This window comes from Pteropus vampyrus, unplaced genomic scaffold (genome assembly GCF_000151845.1).
Source record: "Pteropus vampyrus isolate Shadow unplaced genomic scaffold, Pvam_2.0 Scaffold22, whole genome shotgun sequence".
NCBI lineage: Eukaryota > Metazoa > Chordata > Mammalia > Chiroptera > Pteropodidae > Pteropus > Pteropus vampyrus.
The window spans coordinates 2,090,537-2,113,210 of record NW_011888803.1 but is presented as its reverse complement, the minus strand read 5'-3'; the positions used below and the strand labels follow the sequence as shown (position 1 = coordinate 2,113,210).

The 22,674-nt window shown below is 31.2% G+C and overlaps 1 protein-coding gene across 1 annotated transcript; it reads right to left on the bottom strand.

Annotated features, from left to right (window-relative positions):
• Positions 1-3,548: 3,548 nt before the first annotated feature.
• DNAJB4 (DnaJ heat shock protein family (Hsp40) member B4) lies at positions 3,549-13,758 on the bottom strand. Its single transcript, XM_011355549.2, has 3 exons — positions 13,238-13,758; positions 6,173-6,741; positions 3,549-4,844 (listed from the first exon to the last, which is right to left on the bottom strand). Exons 1-3 carry the CDS (start codon positions 13,446-13,448, stop codon positions 4,611-4,613), a joined length of 1,014 nt encoding a protein of 337 aa, XP_011353851.1. The 5' UTR covers positions 13,449-13,758; the 3' UTR covers positions 3,549-4,610.
• Between the last annotated feature and the right edge of the window lie 8,916 nt (positions 13,759-22,674).

The following is a 22,674-nucleotide window of genomic DNA, read 5'->3' as shown; positions in this document are numbered from 1 at the left end:
AACTATTCCTGCTGTGTAACTAGTACTCTGAAGTTGAATGTGCAATTTTCAAGGCTGCATCAATAAGGGAGTATAATTTATAAAAGCTACAGTAAGATATAATTTTCCTATGTAAGAGGGTTATGTTTCTGAAAGCATTGTAGTAGAAAAATCAGCTAAGGAATTTAAGTTTTTATGCTAAAAAAATAGTTTTAGGCAGAACTCTAAGAAGTCAGTTTTTAGGTTCATTAAAACGAAGATTGTTTTAAATAAAGAATGATAGTCTATTCCTTTAATAAGTAATAATATTATGATTTACCGTTCCTTGATCACTAGAAACTTTTCAGGATCTCCCATTTTCATCGCTTCAGTAAGATACTTGCAAATTTATTTTTGCTTTGTTAGACACATAATAGTAATAATAAGGCAATTAAGAAAAAAATTGGTCTAACCACATTCCAAATGTTTCAAACTTTTCATAACTTATGATTTGTTAAACCCAGCTCTTGAACTCCACCATTCTCAATCCTAGAGATGCAAAATGTATTTTTGAGATTAAAAATATTTGAGATTGTGCAACTTGTAACCTGTATATTTGAGATTGTGCAACTTGTAACCTATATAACAAAACTATTTCTCAAGCTCTTCTCTAATATAGACTTCCTATTATAACTTAATGTCACAGTAGTACTTCCTGTCTAGATTTTTTTATATTTGTCTCAGTACCATTCCTTTAACAGAAACAAGAGTGGAGTTCTTTGCCTCTGGTTTTCTTTCTCATGGTTACAGCTACATCCAAAACTTCTCATTTTCCTCTGCTCTTCACTTTATTCTCCTTTTCTTATCCTAAACTCGTTTCTTTTTTTAAAAATTATCTCTATAAGAATGGCTCAAGAACTACTTTCACATAAACCAAAATTCTAAAACTACAGAGAAGATGTGCCAATTTTTAGTTTGATTACTACATTTGCAAATGATTGTAAAACTTCTGTTATTACTTGTTACAAATTTTTCTCAATAAAATCTGCAGGATTTTCTTATTCCTATCTTTCTTCCCTTTCTCCTTCCTTTCATATCACTCACTCTCTCCCTTTTTTTACAGTATCAATTCAGTATTTTTTTTACTTGAAAAACTATAAATCTTAATTTATAGTTTATCTAAAAGCTCAGTTGTGGCCTTACAGTATTTTTAAAATAACATTGGAGAACATTTTTTAAATTAATGATGGATACATTTTAATTTCAGGCCATTAGTTCCCTGTTTTTTTTTTAAAAAAAGCCAGTTTTTATAATAAACGTTTTAAAAGTTTTCTAGTTAATACCATTAAATTATAAGTTTATATTCCACATGCTCATAAATGACTAAAAATATTTTAAATATGCTAAGTTACACAGACTACATGAGGAAACAGGCATATGTACTTTAACAGAATTTGACCTTGTCTTGGAAACTTCGCAACAGGGTACATCATGGCATACCAGAGCAAAATGGTACTGAGAACAAGAGACAAGAAGTCTTAGCATTTCCTTATAATCTTGCTCTTTAACCACTGGCAAGTCACTCTGGGTTTACTTCCTTTTCTAGAAAATGTGATCTCTAAAATTCTTTCCAGCTCCAACAGTTTTATGAATTTTATGAACTAAAAATAGCACAGGAAAAAAAAATGTTTAAAAGGCTGAAATATTTAATCTATAAAACATCTATTTAAATCAATATTGATTAAGCTACTATATAAAATTAATAAGTCATCTTTTCTTTCTAACATTCTCCATAAGAGGGAGTAGAATATACATCTGAAAAGCCAGATTTGTAGGCAGTACACTACATTACACATTATTGGATAAACATTGTATTATTAGATTAAGAATGATGTTTAACCTTAGCTCTGTGAGAAGTCCTTAAAATATGCGGACAGTCACCTCATCAATCACGTGTATTAATTTTATTTTATCCATCATAACTAGTCAAATGATAGTTTCTTAAAAATAAACAGGCAAAAGCATTTTCAACTCTTTGCCCCCTCAAAAGGCTAATAATAGGCAGGAGTGAAAGCTAAAAAGTAAAGTAGGAGTCACAAACTCAGATGTTTTCAGAGGCAGTGAGGCAAATGAACTAAATGGGTAAAGTAGCTTTATGTAACACAATAGAGAATGGTAGGTCGGTGGCAACAGAGTAGGGCACACCTTGCATAAAAACATCCTAATTAAAAACACAAGCAACTTGGGTTCTTCTTGTAGGGGAGATAAACATCTTTATCAATTAGTTTACTGGGATCTACAGTACTTCAAAACTAATCCAGGTATCCAAGAACCTGGTTGAATTTAAAGAGAACATTTTAAAATGAAAAGTACTTTCATAATTTAAATAAATAAAAAAGTTTAAAACTTTTACATTAATTTGACATTCAACAAATAAAAACTGGGCATTTAATTGATGCTAAGGCATTATCAGTATCCTTTAAGACAAGAAAGATATTGGTATACTATTTTCATATACCAATAGAAATTTTTTATTACTAAAGTTCTATACTTTTTAAAAATATTTTTTAATCTAAAGGTTATTTATCTATACAACCTATAAGTCCTTTAACTTAGAAGAAAATGCTTAATCAAGAAAATTACAATAAATGACAGTGGTTTTAAAATAGACACCACACCCACCACTCTGTTGCTTTTCAGCTGTCTTTAGACCTGTGAGAAAATTTCCATGTTCACAAACTCCCCCGCTCAGGAGTTTTAACTGTTATTCAGAGAAACAAAGTTATAAAGAAATCACTTTGAAATAAGATGGAATAAGTATGATTAGCTGAATTCTCTGGCATTTTCGAGTAGTTTCCATTTGCAACTAAAGTGTATGATTATTCCCAGCAATTTTATTTTAGGTGTATACCCAATGGAATTGAAAATTTAAGTACACAAAAACTTGAACAAAAATGTTCATAACATTATTCATAATAGCCCAAAAGGGGAAATAACCTAAATGTCCATCAACTAATGAATGGTTAAACAGATTGTGGTATACCCATAAAATGGAATATTTTTTGGCCATAGAAAAAGAATGAAGTACTGATACATAATGAAACATCTATATATCTTGAAAACATTATGCTAAGTAAAAGAAGCTGAACCAAAAAAGCCACATATCATTTGCTCCCATTTTTATGAAATGTCCAGAATAGATAAATCCAAAGAGATAGAACTAGATTAGTGTTTGTCAGCAGCTGGAGGAGTGGGGAGGGAGTGCTGATGGATATGAGATTTCTTTTTGGGGTGATAAAAATGTTCTGCAATTGGAAAATGGTCGCACAACTCTGTGAGTATACTAAAACCACTGAATTCTACACTTTAAAATGGTAAACTCTATGGCATGTGAATTTTATCTCAATCTGTAAAGTATATGATGACTGCAACCTATTTATTGAATTTTTAAAAGATTTCATATTTTGCTAAAATAGAATTTGATAGGATCCAGTATACCTTGCATATCATCCTGAAAATTACTTTTGAACCAAATACTATTTCATAACATCATTCTCACTATAGTTATAAAATAGAAAACGAAATTTTTTAAACGTAAATGTATTTAAAATATTAAAACAGCTAAGAAATGCAATCTATGCATATGAAAAAGTAAAATATTTATATATATGCATAACAAGTAGTAGCAACATCATTCATAAGCAGCAATTAGTGTTTATTTTCCCCATATTTTGGTTTAACACCATAGTGGTAGTTTATTCTTTTTAGGGAAATTTCATAAGGTACATAGAGCATATTATGAGTAAGTTATAGAAGACTGTGTAATTGGAAAATTAATTCCAAGTAACAACATTTCCTCTAAAAACACATTTATTATTAAACAAACTATTTTAAACTAATGGACAATAAAATGTGCCTATAATTTATTAAGTCTAAGATATATACTCAACTTGCATAAAATTACATATGGCATTTTAAAAACAGCCTATTTCTAAAATATCAGTAATTCGGGCAATTGGGATTTCCACAGGAGATAAATTGCCATTAATTTTCTTTTTATGAAAAGGTCTGCCTTAAGAACATTATAACTATGTTATTAAGAAATGCTACAGCATATTTTAAAAATTAAAATGGTGAAACCTATGCATTAGGATATTATTTTATGGGAATCAGCCCTATAGCGTCATTTCTGATGGTGATTTAAATCTAGTTAACCATATTTCCAAATGATCTGGGTTTTTATTTTCTAGAAAATACATACCATATGTATGGTTCAGTTAGGAATCTAAATTTCCATTATGAGAAGCTATTATTCTAATAATGTAAAGATATAAGAAATAAAGTACTTGGATAGTCTAGTACTTTATTAGAAATATATTTAGTAACTTCACAAAAACAAATATTACATGTAAGCAAAATACTAAAAATTCCTGATTTGGGAGAAATAAAATAGAATGAATGGTTTTCTCTTCATCTCTAACTGTAAAAATCCCTTTTGCCTATTTATTTTACCCGTCTCAGTTCATGCAATTTAATGAACCCTCAAAATAATTTACACATCTTTATACAGAATTCACATCTACATCAGTAAACTGCCAGTCCTTTTATATTTTCAGTGCCTTATCAAAATATGGATAACAAAGTTTTTCATTCTATGAGGCAGGAAGATGTTTCCTAAGTACTTCTTTGGATGATGAGGATATAGAATCTGGGAAGGACACCTCAAATTCTATTAGAAGGTCACCACGTTGGTCAGGATTTTTTGGAAACGGCAGCCCATATCCAATAATTCTTCTCCTCATTCCAGGTTTCACAATATCATTTATTGACATAGGTATGGTTCTTCCATCCATTGTTGGCACATTAACTGAGCAGCCACACAATGCCTAAAATGAACAAAATTAAATCAACAATCTTCGAAACTTAAAAGTCTAAACAAAAATATTACTAGGTGTAAAAGATGATACCACTATGACAAAATTTTAACCTCCAAAAGAGTATCAATAATTATAAGACTATTTCCCGTTAGAAAATCCCTTTAGGACATGTATAATGAGATGCTACGAAAGAAGAAAAGGAGAAGGAGAAGGAAAGGAAAAGGAAAAGGAGAAGGAAGAGAGAAGTAAAAGATGTCTTCCACACTGCCCTGGAGTGAAATGAGTAGTCTGAGGCTATTACAATATTCAAGATGCAAGGATGGAATGGGAAAAGAGAAGAGGGAGAAATTCAGGACCGGAAAGAATAGGATAGGAGTAACTACCTACTTCTCTGAGGGAAAACGTTAGGATGAAAAATAATTGTTTTTCTCAACACATGTTTACTGAGTGCCTACTATATGCCACATTCCTCCTTGATGCAGACCTCAAGGAATGCATAAGGAATACAGAAGCGAACTAGTAATTATAATACAGTATAATGTGCAGAAGTCTTTTGTGAGAGAAAGGGTACCCAGCATCCCCCCTTAGTTTCTGGGAGTACTGAATGCTATAGCTAAGCGTTAGACCAGTAGCCAGTATCAAGGCCAAGTGAAGAACAATAGTGTTCCAGAGAGTAGAGCTCAGATGATGATGACACAGACAAGTTGATAATAGAGCAAACTTAGGGAAATACATATACATTTTGGGTAGAAATCAGATTTAAGATGACCTTTTCTCTTAAGCTAGAGAGTCTAGACTTTGTAGCAGATATTATGTGGAATCATTTAAGAATTTTAAGCAGGGTACTGACATGACATTATCTTCAGGATTATAATCCAATTTGAGAAATAGCACCTAAAAATAAGAACTCGTGTATTAATGCAATTTAATGAACTCTCATCAACTAATTTGTGATTTAATACCTTTTTTTGTTATATAATTATTACTCCAAATTAACAATTTTGGCAAAAATATTATACATGGACTAAGGAGATGAGATTATAATGCAGATCTCACAAATCACACTTGTGAGTAGAGTTAACTCACTATTAGGCCTCATAGTACAAAATCCAGTTAGCATTTAAAACTGGCATTTAAATTGTTAGTATAGGTAACTAAACTTAGAAAATATAATCCTATCCATAAGAGAGGTATAATAGTACTACCACCTCAGGGAGTTCTTATGAAAATTTAAAAAAATAATGTGTGGAAAGTATTAAATAAATGTTAGCTATTATTTAAGTTCCCTAAGATCAGATACATAATTGCTTGGTTTCAGAATCCTAGGTCTTACTTACCTCTCGTAAACTAATTTTAGCAGTATAAATTATATTTGATCCATCCCTTTTAAATTTTGGGTGATCTTTATCTTTAATGATAAAAACAATGTCTGCTGGAATACTAGTTGGTGTTTCATCTCCTTCCCTTGGAAAAGTAATTTTGGTGCCTTCTTTCCACCCTTTTTTAATCTCAATGGTGAGAATTTTGTCCTCAGATCTATAACTCCTTCCATCAGGGTTTAACCTTTTTCGAGAAATCTTCATCCGTTTGGTACAACCATTATATATTTCTTCAAGTGATACTCTAAGTTCATGAATAACTGGAGGATCTTGTTTGAGGCGGGATGGCCCCACAGAATTCCTGTCTCTTGGATATCCATTCATGCTGAATCCAAAGGCACTAAAAGGATCTCCATCTATTTCCATTTCTTCAGGATCTCTACCACCAGCCATCCGTCTTCCAAAGAAAATTTCAAAGGGGTTGGAACCTCCAAAAAATGCTGCAAATGTGGCATGAGGATCGCCATGAAAGGTGTACCGGAAGGTACCTCCTTGTCCATCAGTACCTCCTGCTCCTCCTTTCAATCCTAAATGAAGAGATAAGCATGATTAGAACAAAGCTTGCAACTCTTGAAAGTTAAACATTTAAAAATTGTATTATTAAAAACTTTGGCCAACTTAAGTTGTAATTTATTAATATTGTCCAGAAATGCCATTATAACTAAATATAGAACAGCTATATAATGTTTGATCCTTCTAAGTTAAAATTTCAGCCTCACATTCTTCCTCCAAATCCCCATTCTCTAATGATAATTTATTCCTGAATCTCTGTCCATGGGTACATAAGAAAATAAAAATCAGGAACTTCTTATCTCATGAGCTACTAGTCTGACAAGCTGAAGTATATAAACTTAAGTTTTTAAAAGATGTCAATTGAAAGGTCTTCAGTAATCAATGCAAAATACATAACCTAAATCTTTAAATACCATTATCATCAATGAGCACAACAATCAATAATATAAAACATCATATTCATACTAACAAATTTTATTTCAGATCATCTTTTATATTTAAGAATTAAGACAGAACTCTTTCTGTGGCTGAAAAATTCTAATAATATGAAAAATGTATTTTTAGACACTACTATTGTTACCATTATCCCAGATAACAAAATTTTTTTATCTAGGCATACCATGTGATAGCATAATTTCAGTAGCATGTAAAAAGAGACTGAAATCAAGAGTTGTAAACTCTCTTGACATGTAAGAACTTTGGACTGGTTAATTCTGTCTACTGTAGACAACTGCTTCAGATACCCAGTCAGTGACCCTCTGACCCTGTTCTCTAAGGCTCAACTAAGTAATATGTAGCTCACAAGAGGTTACATATTTGAAGCATCACTTTCCGCTACATACCAAAGAAAGATTCTACTAAAACTCACAAAACAACAGTATAGTGATCTTTTAAGAACTAATACTGGCAAGGATTTATATCATTACAGCATCAACAAACTTTCTGCTTAAAACTTATGGGCATTGCTGACCAAGGAAACAAAAGGAACAAAATCTAAAAACTATAAAACTGTGAAAAACTCAAGAAATTAAACTAAGGAATCCCAATATGTTCAAACAATGAGTAATTTGAGGACAGGAAATATGTTTTATTAATTTCTGCACTGCCCATGCATACAGAGCTGAAAATGATAGATGCTCATATTTATTGAATAAAGGGAATGAACTAATTCTTAAAATCTCCTAAATATAAACTTTAAAAGGTGTCTTGAGTGTCAGGATAGAGAAGAAGCAGATGTAAGAGCAATATAATGTATAATCACACATACACATTTGTGAGAGATTTAAAAATAAAAAATTCAACTGGAATCACTCAGCATGCTTTCAAAGAGACTTATTGCATGTCTTATTCTACTTGGCTTCTTCCATTAAAAAGTATCCATGTACTTTACTTCATCGAACAGTCTTAGCTGATGATTAAATTTTTACCCTCATCCATGAATAGAAATCTGAAGAGAACGAGAGAAATATAATAATCTGAAAATCATCAAAAGGTGTATTGAATGATATATCCAAATAGCAGTTTGGGATATTCTTTGTAGAAACAGAATGACAAGTATAAGCAGGACAAGAACTTTTAACCTGCAGTTCATCCAAAAGTTCTTCTAGTTAAATTTTGGTGGTATGGATATAATTCCAAATGTTAAAAAAAAAAAGAAAAGAAAAGCTAGTGACAGATATTTTTAAATGCTAGGCTATGTATATAACTCAGTCATGACCAATGTGACTAAACCATTAAATTGTTTCAATCATTTCATCTTTCATCCCAAAAATGATACAGTATAATAATTTAACAGTTAATAAAATAAATTGAGTAAATTAGCTTGCCCAATCTAACCCTCTACAAGGCAAAATCTAAATGTTTCAACCCATAATGAATTCATAAAAAGAAAGAATAACATTTTACATTATTACATCATGGGTTTGGCTTTTCCCTAAAATCTCTTTCCTCTTCTGACAAAAATGGTAAATCAGGATTACAGAGTCCCTGAGAAGATTCACATAGTGTAAAGTGATGTTTATCAAAGCTGACAAAAAACCTCCAACGGAGCTTTGAGGTTTTCCTTGACATTAGTCAAGTACATTGCTCAGATAAAGGTCAAGGCTACTATAATGACTGAGAAAATACTGCCAAAATTCACACTGCTACTATATAACATGAATTATTATGCAAGTATCACTTGCACTGCCTAGCATTTGAATTGTAACATGCATGTCATAAACTATTCAGTCAACTCTTTCACTATGTACATTTCAACTTCTCATGGAAAGTTTTAATATTCAACTGGATTTATTCTGCTATTCAAAATGTTTCCTAGACACCATCACTTTGTGTGATCAAGGAATGCACTCTAGAATCAACATGTGCCTATGCTTTATTAAGGCTGCTATTATTTAAAAAACAACCAACCAATTTGCAATTCAAAAATAAATAGGTGTTTGGGATACTATCCATAAGAATGACTTCCACTAGCTTCTTGACTAAAAGCTTATCAAAAAAAGCAGCATTGGAGAAAAATCAGGGCTTTAAAGACAAAATTTTAAGACTTTAATAACTCTTACTTTAAGATCTAATATGTAAGAGGGAGACGGGAGGTAGACGGGGTATCAGATGTTAACTATGTGGTGAAAGAAATCTATGGGTGGTGAGCACACAATGCAATACATACATAACTTACTGTTGTAACTTATTGGATTTTGTTAATGTCACCATAAAAAAAGATCTAATATGTAAAAATCCATGTTTATAGCAAGATTTAGACTTAGCATAATGAGATCCTTTAAACAGTTTTGATTCACAAAAGTCCAATTTACTTATTTTTAGAAATACATAGTAAATAAAAAGATCCAGTTGATTAAAAAAAAAATAAAAAACTGAAGAAGTAAGTCTAATCATATAAATACTATCTTTCAGGATTTAAAGTAAGTCACTGATTAAGTAAACAAAAAAGAAGGTATAAAGAAATGTTAAATAACTGGAATACTATATAAAAATGAGTTATTGAAAAAATTTTTTTAGTCCTTTAAAACAAACTTGTGTTGACATCCACTGAACAACTCAGAACTTTACCTAAGGCTTTTTGGGAGAGACTGGTTCAAAGTCCCATTTTAAATTTCTGTAGTTCTCTGTTGTTTTCAAATGATTCAACTATGGATAAAATTTCTCAATTGTTTAAACTATTATTACATATTATAATAAAATTAACCCATTGAAAATATACAATTCAATGATTTTAGTGATGAAGTTGTAGAGTTGCGTGACCATCACAGTCCAGTTGTAGAACATTTACAACCCAAGGAGTTCTCCAATTTCTATTTGTAGCTAATCCATGTTCCTACTCCTAGCCCTAGGCAACCACTGATCTTTCTTTCTTTACACATTTGCCCTTTCCATGCATTTCATAGAAATGTAATCATAAAATATATAGTATTTTACATCTGACTCATTTTATTTACCATTTTTTAATAAAAATTATTTGGGTGACATTAATAAAATCAAATAAGTTTCACATGTACGATTCGACAGTATGTTGTATATATATTGCATTGCGTGTTCACCACCCAAAGTTAGATTTCCTTCCCTCACCAAATATTTGACCCCTTTTACCCCTATCTAACTCCCCCTCCCTATTTAGCAAGGTTTTTGAAGTGTATCCATGAGGTAGCATATTTCATTAAACAGATCTTTTTAGTTGCTAAGTAGAATCCATTGCATGCGCACATGAACATGTGTGTGTGCATGTACATACATATATAGCATGTTTTGTTCACCAAATGATAGTACTTCTGGATTGTCTCCAGTTTGGAACCATTACAAATAATGCTGCTGTGAACACACATGTACATGTCTTGGTGTGGATCTATATTTTCATTTCTCATTTATAGATTCCTAGGAGTGGAGTTGTTGGGTCATACAGTAAATTTAAAACATCTCTATTTTTATCTAACTTTTGAAACACTCAGCATTTAAAACTGTGTATATTGGATATTTTCAAAACATGAATAAATTGGTCATTAGTTCTTAGTTCCTAAATACATAATTTAGCATGTTCAACTCATACACTTCTCAGTTCATGGTTCCTTATTCCCACTGTCTCAGGCCTTGAAACAGAGTGTAACAATTGAAAAAAAAAGTATATCAGGTAAATTAGTAATGGCTCCACTCATAAAACAGTGTTTTGTTACTGCTAGAGAAACCCATAGGGATATGGAACCAGACTTGTAGGCACAAACAGATCTATGAAAGGCAAAGAGAAAAAATGTTTTCCCAAATTTTCACAGTATACCTAAAGATGATTTAAAAAAAAAAAAAAAAGAATTAATGAGACATTCTGAATAAAGGGCAAATAAATATACGCTTTTCTATAAAGAATAATTTCTAAAAAAGAATCAAATACAATAACTTTAACTGCATTTTCAAGTAACATAACTAGAGAATGACATTTCTGAACAATATATTTTAATACTCTGAAATATATTATTAAAAAACTTTAAAAAACTTATTCTCCCCTCACTACTCTCTCTATTGCTTAAATCAATTACCTGAGTCAAGAATAAAAAAAAAGATTCAGGGAACAGAGATGATCCTGCATTAGGTTTTTTAAAAATCCACTCACTGATAATAATCAGTAAAAATCAAACTCGAGAAGTATCACTCAAGAAAAATCCTATTAAAAGGTAATGAAAAATGTATCATTTGGTGATTTGAAAATTCTGAAGACACATGTTTTCAGTAAACACTGAATCCTATGGCTTAGTCATAAACTTGAGCTATCAGCGAGAGGTGTAGATTAAAGCAGTATCTGCTTTTCTATGGGAATTTATATTTGTGAATTTCTTTATAAAATTACAAAATAAGTTCAGAAAGAACAGTGTACTGTTAGTAATATCTGAGAATCCTGTTTAGCTTTTAAAATGAAGCAAATCATAGTATTTTGAGTAGTATGGTCATAAAGAGCAAACAGGATTGAACTGCCTTTTTCAACGTTTATAAGAACTTGATACTGCAGGTCCTCATCACACTAAAACCAGCAGCAAAAACTTCAATTTTTGGCAGCTCACATCAAAAAGGAAAACAAAACAAGAAAAAAACCCTCAACACACAGTCCCCCTGCTTATCTATATTTAATTTTTTAACTCAAAATGAGCAGTCATTGTTTTATTGTAATTTTAGGATATATTTCTTTTTAAATTTTTGTTTTTCAATTAGAGTTGACATTCAATATTATTTTATATTAGTTTCAAGTGTACAGCTTAATGGTTAGACATCCAAACAATTTAAGAAGTGATCCCTCCGATTAGTCCAGTAACCACCCAGCACCAGACATAGTCAAAGTCAATGACAATATTATTGACTACATTCCCTGTGCTGTACTCTACATCCCCAGAACTGGATATATCTCTAATTAGGAAAACATAACACTAAATGCAATAAAGGAAGCAAAGAAATAACAAAAAAGTTTTCATATCTACAATGATTTAAAAAAGAATATTTTGGGAGAAAATAATAAAATTATAGTCTTGTAAAAAATTGAAAATACCAGAACCTGTAGGAATTATTTTTGTTGTTGTTAATTAGCAATTTAAAACACTTACTTTATAGCTACATTTATATGGAGATGATAGACGAAACTTAAAATCCAGAATAAAAGGATAATCTTAAAATACCTCATTTACTAGTCAACTAGTTTCAGATCTCACAGTGCAAGAAACAAAAGTAAGGCAGGGAAAGGTAGGGAGAGGAAAGGGAAGTTGTCACGCTTTCCTCTGTACTTAGTAAATTTTCAGAAGAAATAATATTACCTAAAAGTGAATTAATAATTGTGCTAACTGGTATCCATTTTAGGTCAAAAATTGTATTTCTGAGATCTCATTTTCTTGGCACACAATTGCTGTTTACAATTAAGCTAAAAACTTGTTCTGGTATTTTATGACATCAGGAAAATTCTTTCCTCTCCAGGCGGAATGCCAAAAACAACTACAGCTAAATGCCTGGGCCTTCTGCTTCTCAGAGAGACGACTGTGTCTTGTTCAGTCTAAACTACCTTTGCTATAAGAAAGGCAAAAACTTCTTTTGATTTTGTGAATAAAATATAAACTACCCAGAATCTGAACTGCCAATCTTAAGATTTTAAGTGACTGAAGGATCTTTTCTGGTTCTGGCAGAACATTCATTAAAAAATAAAACAAGTTGCATAAGACTTTTGACACAATTCATTAACATGTATGAGAATTTAAGGTTTTTTACAAATATACGTTAACATTATAAATCTAATGGTATAATATGAATATTACAAAATGCCAAAATCTAAAAAAGGCAAACAAGTACATTTCATTCACAGCTATGTAATTATTCATTCATATCATCAGAGATGAAATCTTGCTTTTATCCATTATGTCTTTCTACTTTTCATATGTCTGAGAATTTAATGATAACCAGAAGGCTGAGAGATAAAGGGGGAAAAAAAGAAAGACAGCTGGAGAGACAGAAAGGTACATAGAGAATACTTACCTTCCTCCCCAAACTGATCATATATTTCTCTCTTTTTAGGATCACTCAACACTTCATAAGCTTCTGCGACCTCTTTAAATTTTTCCTCTGCTTGAGGAGATTTGTTCTTGTCCGGATGAAATTTGAGGGCTTGTTTTCGGTAAGCCTTTTTAATATCTTCATCTGAAGCTCCTTTTTCAATTCCCAAAATGAAATAATAGTCTTTCCCCATTTCGAATGCCTTGAAATGAACTTAGGTTTCCCTTTGTGGAAAAAAACAAAAACAAAAAACAAAAAAACAGCGTCCCCAGTCTTAGCAATACAAAGATTCTAAGAAAAATAAACCAAGCTGGGTATTTTAAAAGTTAAAACAAATCAGCAGTTCAGCTTCGCGTCTTACGGCAGTAAGCAGACAGCGTCTCCGTATTTAATTCCTTCCCCAACAGCTCACTTACAGATAAATATACACTACACAAGAGACGGCCTCCTTCTAGATCCTCCCATTTTCACTACGTGTCTCTGTACTTTCTAGAACAGCAAATGCTACAGGACGTCACTTCCCCAGCTGCCTCTAGTCAAAGTACAGAGCTAGGTTTTCTCCACCTCCATGATTAACTATTCATTTTCCTTTTGGCTCTACCATTTTTATTTCCTTTTTAAATGGCCAGGTAGATTGAGAAACTTATTATTGCAGCATAGAATGTCATAACTACATATTATTTCTCCATTCTAGGTGAAAAAGCAACTAAAATAATTACAGCCATTAAGCATCCTATGTTAAAATTAGTTATTTATTATTCAAATAAAAGTACCCTTGAACTTATTTTAGGTATTTTCATTTCAATTTCAAGTTATTCAAATGTAAGACATACAATACTAAAATATGGTTTGTTTAAATTTTCAAATAATTTGTGTCATTTTCAAAATTCCTGGGGTCATCAATCAAATATGCCAGGAAGTCAATATACCAATTTCACTTTGTAAAAAGACTATCATAAACTTTGAAAGCAATATTTTAAAATAAGGACTTAAATATGATTTTAGCTAATGATTTTAACTAGTTTTTTATAGTATACATGAGTTAATAGCTCTGGCAAACTAATATTTGTGAAATCTTCATATCTGATTTTAGTTACTTCAACAAAAAGATACCCCCATTCCTAGGGTCACTATTTAAAGAACTTTTGTGCTGCAGGAAAGATAGGAGAAAAGCATCAGGTTACAGACAGTAAATACTCATGTTTCTTATAAGATCTTAACTGGATCATCTAAAAATCTGGATATGCTATTTACAGGGCAGTAATATAAGAAATATTTTTTCTTTTAAAAACACATTTTGCCCAATTAGAAATATAAATTACTGTCAAAGGTTTTAGAAAACGAAGAAAAAAAAAACAAAAATCTCCCTATCATACCATTTCAGGTAATCTCTGCTAAATATTAGTATATTTCCTTCCAATTCTTTTTTTCCTATTTATGGTTACTTTTGGAGAGTTTTCTACCTTTTACCAACAAATTTTATAGCATTTATATATCTTTTTGATGCCTGCTTTTTAATATATATTTTTGGATATTTATGGGAAATATTTTCAATGTATGTAACTAATCTTTTAAATCTCTTACATGGTTTCCTTATCTTTTCAAAAACGTTCCCATTTCAAATATAATATTGAAAAGATGAATAAGAAGATGTCGAAAGAATTGCATAGAGCTTTATACTTAAGTATCTTAAGTCTGTAAACTTAAAAACGAATATTTATGAGGAAACATAAATGTACACACATGTTTAGAGTATAATGAAAAGGTGGTGATCTGTGTTAACTTCTAATAATAAGTGAACACCTACTCAATATGCCAAGCAGCTTTAATGATTCAGCAATTCTTTCAGAATGTTCATCTTTGTTCTTTTTGACAGGTAGGATTTCTTATTTCTCAGAACTCTCTACTTTAAAAATACCTCGGTATTAGAAATTTATAACATCTATCTACTCAACTTACAAGTTATAGAAGTTTGTCAGCCTTTTGGTAAAATTTTTAGTCCCCTCAAAGAATACTCAATATCAAAAAGATAAACTTTCAAATCCAAAAAACTTAGGGAAAAATATTAATATGAGAAGTCACTTTAAGATTCCTACTTAAAAATAAAATCACATTCCAAGTTGTAGTCCAGTGCAGGGATCAGCATCTAGAGTAGGGGAAAATATTATAAAAACCATCTATTATAGAATTAATTTTCAAGAGAGTTCCTTCAAATATTCATTACCAAAGGAACACTGACATTACTACCTATGTAAAACTTAAGTTCTGGTGGGTAATGCTGTCGGGGAGAAAAGTAGATTCTTATCTGATTTAATCATTTTCAGAAAGCTAATAATATTATAAGGACTTGACATATTAAATGATTTTAAACCCAAAGACTAAGATTTTCACATTTTTGAGAAATCAAATGGAGAGAAATCTGGTTCTTCACACATAGAGAAGGGTGATAAAAGGATTTTTATAGTTTTCCAAGTATCTTAAAGACAAAAAAAATTACAGTGATAAAGTTGAAAGGCCAGGATTCACCTCAACTTGGAAATTTCAAGTTATAAGGAAGAAATTATAATTTTAAGACTTTAAATAATAAAACAATCTAGCTAGCCTTTGATAAAATGAGCAGGTACTTGTACACTTATAGCTTTGTAAATAATTTTTTCAAACATTTGCAGTTATTAAAAGTGATTTTAAAAGCCCTGTAAATACCATATATGGAAATTTGTTCTTAGGAAATATTCAAAAAATAATATTATATATACAAATATACTCATTACAATTAGATGCAATAGGGTAATGTATCAATATGATCATTATTACACTACATAGTATTTTAGAGATATTTTACTCTTACATTCACTTTTTCTGACTGAGCTGTCTCTTCTACAACTTAAGGGTTGAAAATCCATTACACAATCACTTTGCATTAAATTTTCATCATCCAAGTTTGTATGAGATGAATGTGGGTTTGTTTTTTACAGGATTGTCATCCCTGTAAATAATTATAATGACAAAAATAGAGTATGTAGAGGAAACAGTAGTGGCAATCTTTAGGAAAAATGAAGCAGAGAAAAGATGTGAATAAAGTTCATTTAATAAATGTTTTCAAAAGAAAAATAAAAACAAAACCAAAAAAGTATATAATAGTCTATTTGAAACATCATTTAACAATCACACAAATCTCTACTTATTTGATGTTACAGGTATGTGTGTGACAGAAAGTTTGAAGAGAACAAAAACTAGCTAGAGTTAGGAACACATTTTCTTCCTTAAATTTCTTTAAGGCTGTTGTGTTTTTATTTGCATTTTAAAATTTTTACTACTCAAACATTGATAAGATTATTCCATGAAAATACAAATCTTTCCTTTACTAAAAGAAAATTACAGAGAGATAATTCTCAATGTTTACAGTTTATGAAATCAAGTTATTATTCTAGGGGAGGGGCAGTTCATCTTTAACTGAAGGCAAATTACAATGTATTTTAAAGAAATGATTTTCATTTTTTCAACCAAATCAGAAAACTTAAGTTTTTGTGCTTAATAATATATTTGGGGGAAATGTGTCGCTCTATTTTAGGGAGACGGGCCAAGATTAAGACAAAATTCTGATGATTTTATATTTTGTCCTCAATAACTTTAAAAAGTTTCCTTATTTGGGATATTATGCTTCAATAATAACTATAAAGAAATTATTTTTATAAAAATATGGGATTTTTAATTTTATAATCACAGTTCAAATATTAAATATGAAAAGAAAAAAGCAAATATTAAATATGTAAGCTTTCTCCAATTCACAATCATTTCTCATTTTACAATAAATTAATATAAAGACATTATGTCTTCTAGAATCTCAGAAAAAATTACTATTAAAATTCATATAACACTTAAATACTTGAAGACAAATGACTTCCAATGTTTTACCTGTTGAAAACTTTCTTTCAATATTTAATCTTTAAATGGGCACATCTAGTCCTGAAATTTTTCATCTGGTGATTGATATTAGTAAATTATAACTTTAATTCTTTGCTGAGGTTGCACAAGGGAATGTTCATAGTGTAGTGATTAAAAGCACAGATTTTGGAGCCAGACTACCTGGGTTAGAATCCTGGCAACACCACCTACATCTGTGTGGGCTTAGATGTAACCTCTCTGTGCCTCAGTTTTTCATCTGTCAAATGAGATTAATATGAATACCAACTTCATAGGGATATTGTGAGGATTAAATGAGAGTAATATGTGATTCACTTAAATGTGATTGGCAGAGAGTGAGGACTATGGAAGTGTTTTATTTACTATTATGATAACAATGATCTCCTCATACAAACTAGAAGAATTTTTTTTAGAAAATTACTATACCATATGTATAACAAAATGTCCTTATTTGCAAGCATTCATATCTACACATACAAAAAACTATCCAACTAAGAATGGCCCCTACCAAATATTCCAGTTAATATTTGCTACTTACTCATCTTGAATCTGTTAAAATTTTATCATTAAAACTTCATATAGGTAGCATTCACTTTATTTCAAATGCATGTTCGTATTTTAAATGCATTCATTGTATCTCAAGTGTATTGTATTCAAATACAGTAATCAAGACAATGGGGTACTGGTGAAAGAATAGGCAAATAGATCAAGGGAACAGAATATGGAGCCCAGAAATAGATGCATAAATAAAGTCAACTGATCTTTGACAAATGAGCAAAGGCTAACTAGTGCTGGAATAACTGGATATCTACTTGCACAGAAATGAATCTAGACACAGGCCTTATATTCTTCATAAAAATAACTCAAAATGGATTAGACCTTAAGGTAAAATGTAAAATTATAAAATTCCTAGGACATAAGAAAAAATCTAGATGACCTTGGGCTTGGCAATGACTTTTTAAACACAATACCAAAGGCATAATTCATGAAAGAATTGATAAGCTGGACTTTATGAAAATTAAAATTTTCTGCTGAGAAAGGCATTGTCAACAGAGTGAAAAGACAAGCCACAGACTGGGAGAAAATAATTCAAAAGACATATCTGATAAAGGACTGTTATCCAAAAAATATAAAGAACACTTAGAACTCAACAATAAAAAACAAATAACCAAACTAAAAAGTGGGCCAAAGATGTTGATAGACATATCACCAAAGAAGGTGTACAGATAGCAAATAAGCATATGAAAAGATGACCCATATCATATGTCATCAGGGAAATGCAAATTTAAAGAACGAGATATCACTACACACCTATCAGAATGGCCAAAATCCAGAACAAGGACAACACCAAATGCTGATGAGGATGCAGAGCAACTGGAACTCTCATTCATTGCTGGTGGGAATGCAAAATGGTACATATAGCCTCTCTGGAAGATAGTTTGGTGCTTTCTTACAAAAATAAACATACACTTATATCATTCAACAGTTGCACACCTTGGTATTTATTTACCCAAAGGAGTTGAAAACCTTTGTCCACACAAAAACCTGTATATGAATGCTTATAACAGCTTTGTTCATAACTGCCAAACCTCAGAAGCAACCAGATGTCCTTCAGTAGGTGAAAAGATCAACTGTAGTACATGCAGACAATAGAATATTATTCAGCACTAAAAAGAAATCAGCTTTCAAGCCAGCCTAAATGCATGTTGTTAAATAAGTGAGAAGCCAATCTGAAAAGGCTTAGTTCTGGAAAAAGCAAAGCTATGGAGACAGTGAAAAGATCAGTGGTTGCCAGGGGTCAGTGGGAAGGAAAAGATGATTTTTAGGGCAGTGAAACTACTCTATATGATACTAAAACAGTGGGTATATGTCATTATACATTTGTCCAAACCCACAGAATATTCAACACCAACAGTGAACCCTAAGGTAAATTATGAACTCTGGATGACGATGTATCAATATAGGTTCATCAGTTGTAAACAAATGTTCCATCTGGTGGGAGATGTTGATAGTAGGGGAGGAGGGCTATGAATGTGTGGAGGCAGGAGCTATTTGGGAAATTTCTATACCTTCCACTCAATTTGCTGTGAACCTGAAACTGCTGTAAAGTCTATTTAAAATTTTGAAATTAAAAATAAATGAAAAAAAGTGCAATGTTTATATTCTTAAAATGTGTATCTTTGGTTTTAGAACCAGCAAATCTTTCCAGACTTAGTTTCTGCTGCTGCCTCATATACCTCATACTACTTAAAAGTTGCTTAGGGAAAACTATTGTTTATCATAGTATCTTAAATTCCTGTTAGTGGACTAGCATAAAGGGCTACAAATGTCTAAAAAATAGATTAAAGAATAAAGACCTAAGAATTTGAATGCTTGATTTCCAATTTCAGGTCTGCTACTTAATATGTAAATAATTTACATAAATCACTTAATTTCTCTGAATTCCTAACTTATAAAGGCTATTGTGAGAATCAGATAATATATATGAAAGCAATAAAATTTATATAATGACATACACATATAAGCTGTTTTTATTATTTTAAGCTCTACATACATTTCACTACCACTTGGAGGTCTATTGACAAATCATCTCCCTTTACTCAAGTTTTACTTGGTATAAAGCACTAAAGTGACTACTAGAATCAGCCCCAAAGGACTCAGGCATCCTCCAAGATCTTGCCCCTTACCATGTTCTCTTTTCAGACCTTTATCTTTGAATTTTAGTCCCTTAATGTTAAAAAAAAATAACTGTTCTATGTCTTCCCCATTTATACAATATTTTAGTTTATCAATTCCATATGCTTTTTCACATGTAATCTATATATGTATACATATCTGATACTGAAACTAGTGATGAGATTTCGAAGAGCTTTTCTATAGCTAGCAATCTACTAGTAAACTATGATATTCTTAACAATATTAACATAAACTTAAGGAGTATGAGGCTGTGTCTGTTCTAATATTTGGCCTGCTTTTTAGATAATATCTAAGTAATAACATATTGTCAAACTATTGGCCATCTAATAATAGTATATCTTACCTCTACGTGTTATACAGTCAGCCCTCCGTATCTGTGGGTTCCGTATCTGCAGATTCAACCAACGGTGGATCAAAAATATTTGGGAAAAAAACATTATGTTGTTGCTGATGTGTACTATGTAATTAGGTCTATAATGGTTGCATCTGTACTAAACATGTACATACTTTTTCTTGTCATTATTCCCTAAATAATACAGTGTAACAACAATGTACATAGCATTTACATTATATTTGGTATTAAGTAATCTAGATATGATTTAAAGTATACAGGAGGATATGTGGAGATAATATGGAAATTCTATGCCATTTTATATGAGGGACTTAAACATCTGCGGATTTGGGTTTCCAAGGGGGTATCCTTGGTATTCCCTGCAGATACCGAGGGACAAACTATACTTTCCTAAAATGCCTTCAAACACTAAGAGGCATCATTATCATAGACTACTTAGAGCAAATTTCTTGATTTTTAAGTTTGGAACGCAGACTTTAAATTCTCATTTCTGTGGAAAAGCTTCAGGCTTTAAGGATGAGTTACAATAGCTAAAAAATTTTTCATCATTACGAATGCAATTTTATCTTTCAGGAAAATATATAGGAAAATTTTGAAAAGATTCATTTCTTACTCCATCTATGTTACAAGAAGTAAATTTAAGGCAAGTGTCTTTAAGAGTTTAAACCCCCATCTATTTAAATTGTTCTAGAAATCCTATTTTTTTCTTAACAATAAATGTCCTTTTTTAGGTAATTACAGTAATTTGGACTCATATTTAGAATTAAGCAGTCAATAGCATTTGCCTGCCCATTGTATAGTATTTGATGGGTACAAAAACTTGTTTTTAAAGATGAGTGTTATACTGAGCATTCTTCATGAATAAAGTATCTCAATCATTCAACAAATATTTACTACTCAGTAAATATTTTGTGTTATAAACTAAACAACATCCTTGCTCTTATTCAACTCATTCTAGTAGGAGATATGCAATAAACAAGGTAATAAAGAAATAATTTCAAATAGATTAAAATGTTTTAAAGAAAAATTTTAAATGTTCCTACAACAGAGATTGATGGACAGGAGCTACTTTAGCCAAGGTGGTCAGGGAAGGCCTCTTTGTTTAGCTCTGCTTTAAAAATTATAGTAAAAATATGGCACTTAAGGAAGCTTATTATTTTGGCTAGAAGAAGCAAGTGTGGGAATCATACTTTTTAAAAGGTTAATGTCTTCAGAAAAGTAAATGGGTTTGTAAAGAGCTCTTAATGACCTCTTTGATTCTATTATCAAGAAGAAATGTATTCAACGCTCCTATTTATTCTCTTTCCCTATTAATTGTACACATCCCTTATAGTCTACAGCTGACAATCAAACTAGTTTGATACAAAGACAGTAAATATCATTTAATGGCCAAATAAGTGTTATGTAACTACTATAGGAGTTAAGGGACCATCGAGGCATAGAGGAAAGAGCATGACACTTGAAACAAGAGGATTTGGTTCCACTACATTTAGCTTCACTACTTAGTATCTATAGAGTTTTGAAAAAATCACATCTCGGTCTCAATTCCCTTATTCTACAAAATGGATAATATCAACTACCTAATTTGACTGATATAATGAGAAAGTATGTGAAATGGCGTTACATAAAGTAAAATAATACATAAATGTTAATTATATGCTCATCTTGGGCTGGAGGATGGGGATGGGAAAGGATTCGAAAAGAAAAATGTGAGTAGGGTCTTGCAAGATTGATAAAATTTAGAAAGAAAAAGAGTAAAGCGAGGGTCTGCAATTTGGACCAAGAACACAGTCTAGAGGCAAAAAAACATAAAATGTATTTGATACAGCAAAAGACTGGTCAGATTAAAGTATAGGATTTAGGAAGTGGAAGTGCTATTTTATTTTAAAGGTAGAGTCAATATGATTTCCAGATGAATCAGTTGTGGAATATGAGAGAAATCGATGACTCCATTGAAAGAACAAATTGCTATTTACTAAAATTGGAAGATAGAAGAGCTGGAGGGGTAAATTGGAAATGGACATATTAAATTTACAAATAGTAGTGTCTAATAAGCAATTGGATATGAGTCATGTATTCATAGAAGCAGTCCAAAGGGAAAATAAAAAATTGGGAGTAGAAGTAATCTTTAAAACCCTGAGACTAAAGATTATATTACAATGAGTAAACAGAAAAAAAAAAAGAAAAAGGTTTGAAGGACAGAATCCTGAGTCACAAATGTACTAGTAATAATAGCTATTACCAGGAAAATGGAGCTTCTCCCTGAGCCCCAAGAAATGAATCGTAATTATTCAAACCAAGTATGATACTTGCTAGAGTAAGCTTGTGTGATTCAGCTCTGAGTCTGATTGGTATCCAGGGGAAGGGGGTAGTCGAAAGATTTCCTTGCTTTTAAAGAGAAAGAACTTACTTCTTCCACTTTATAATCATGACTGCATAATACTGG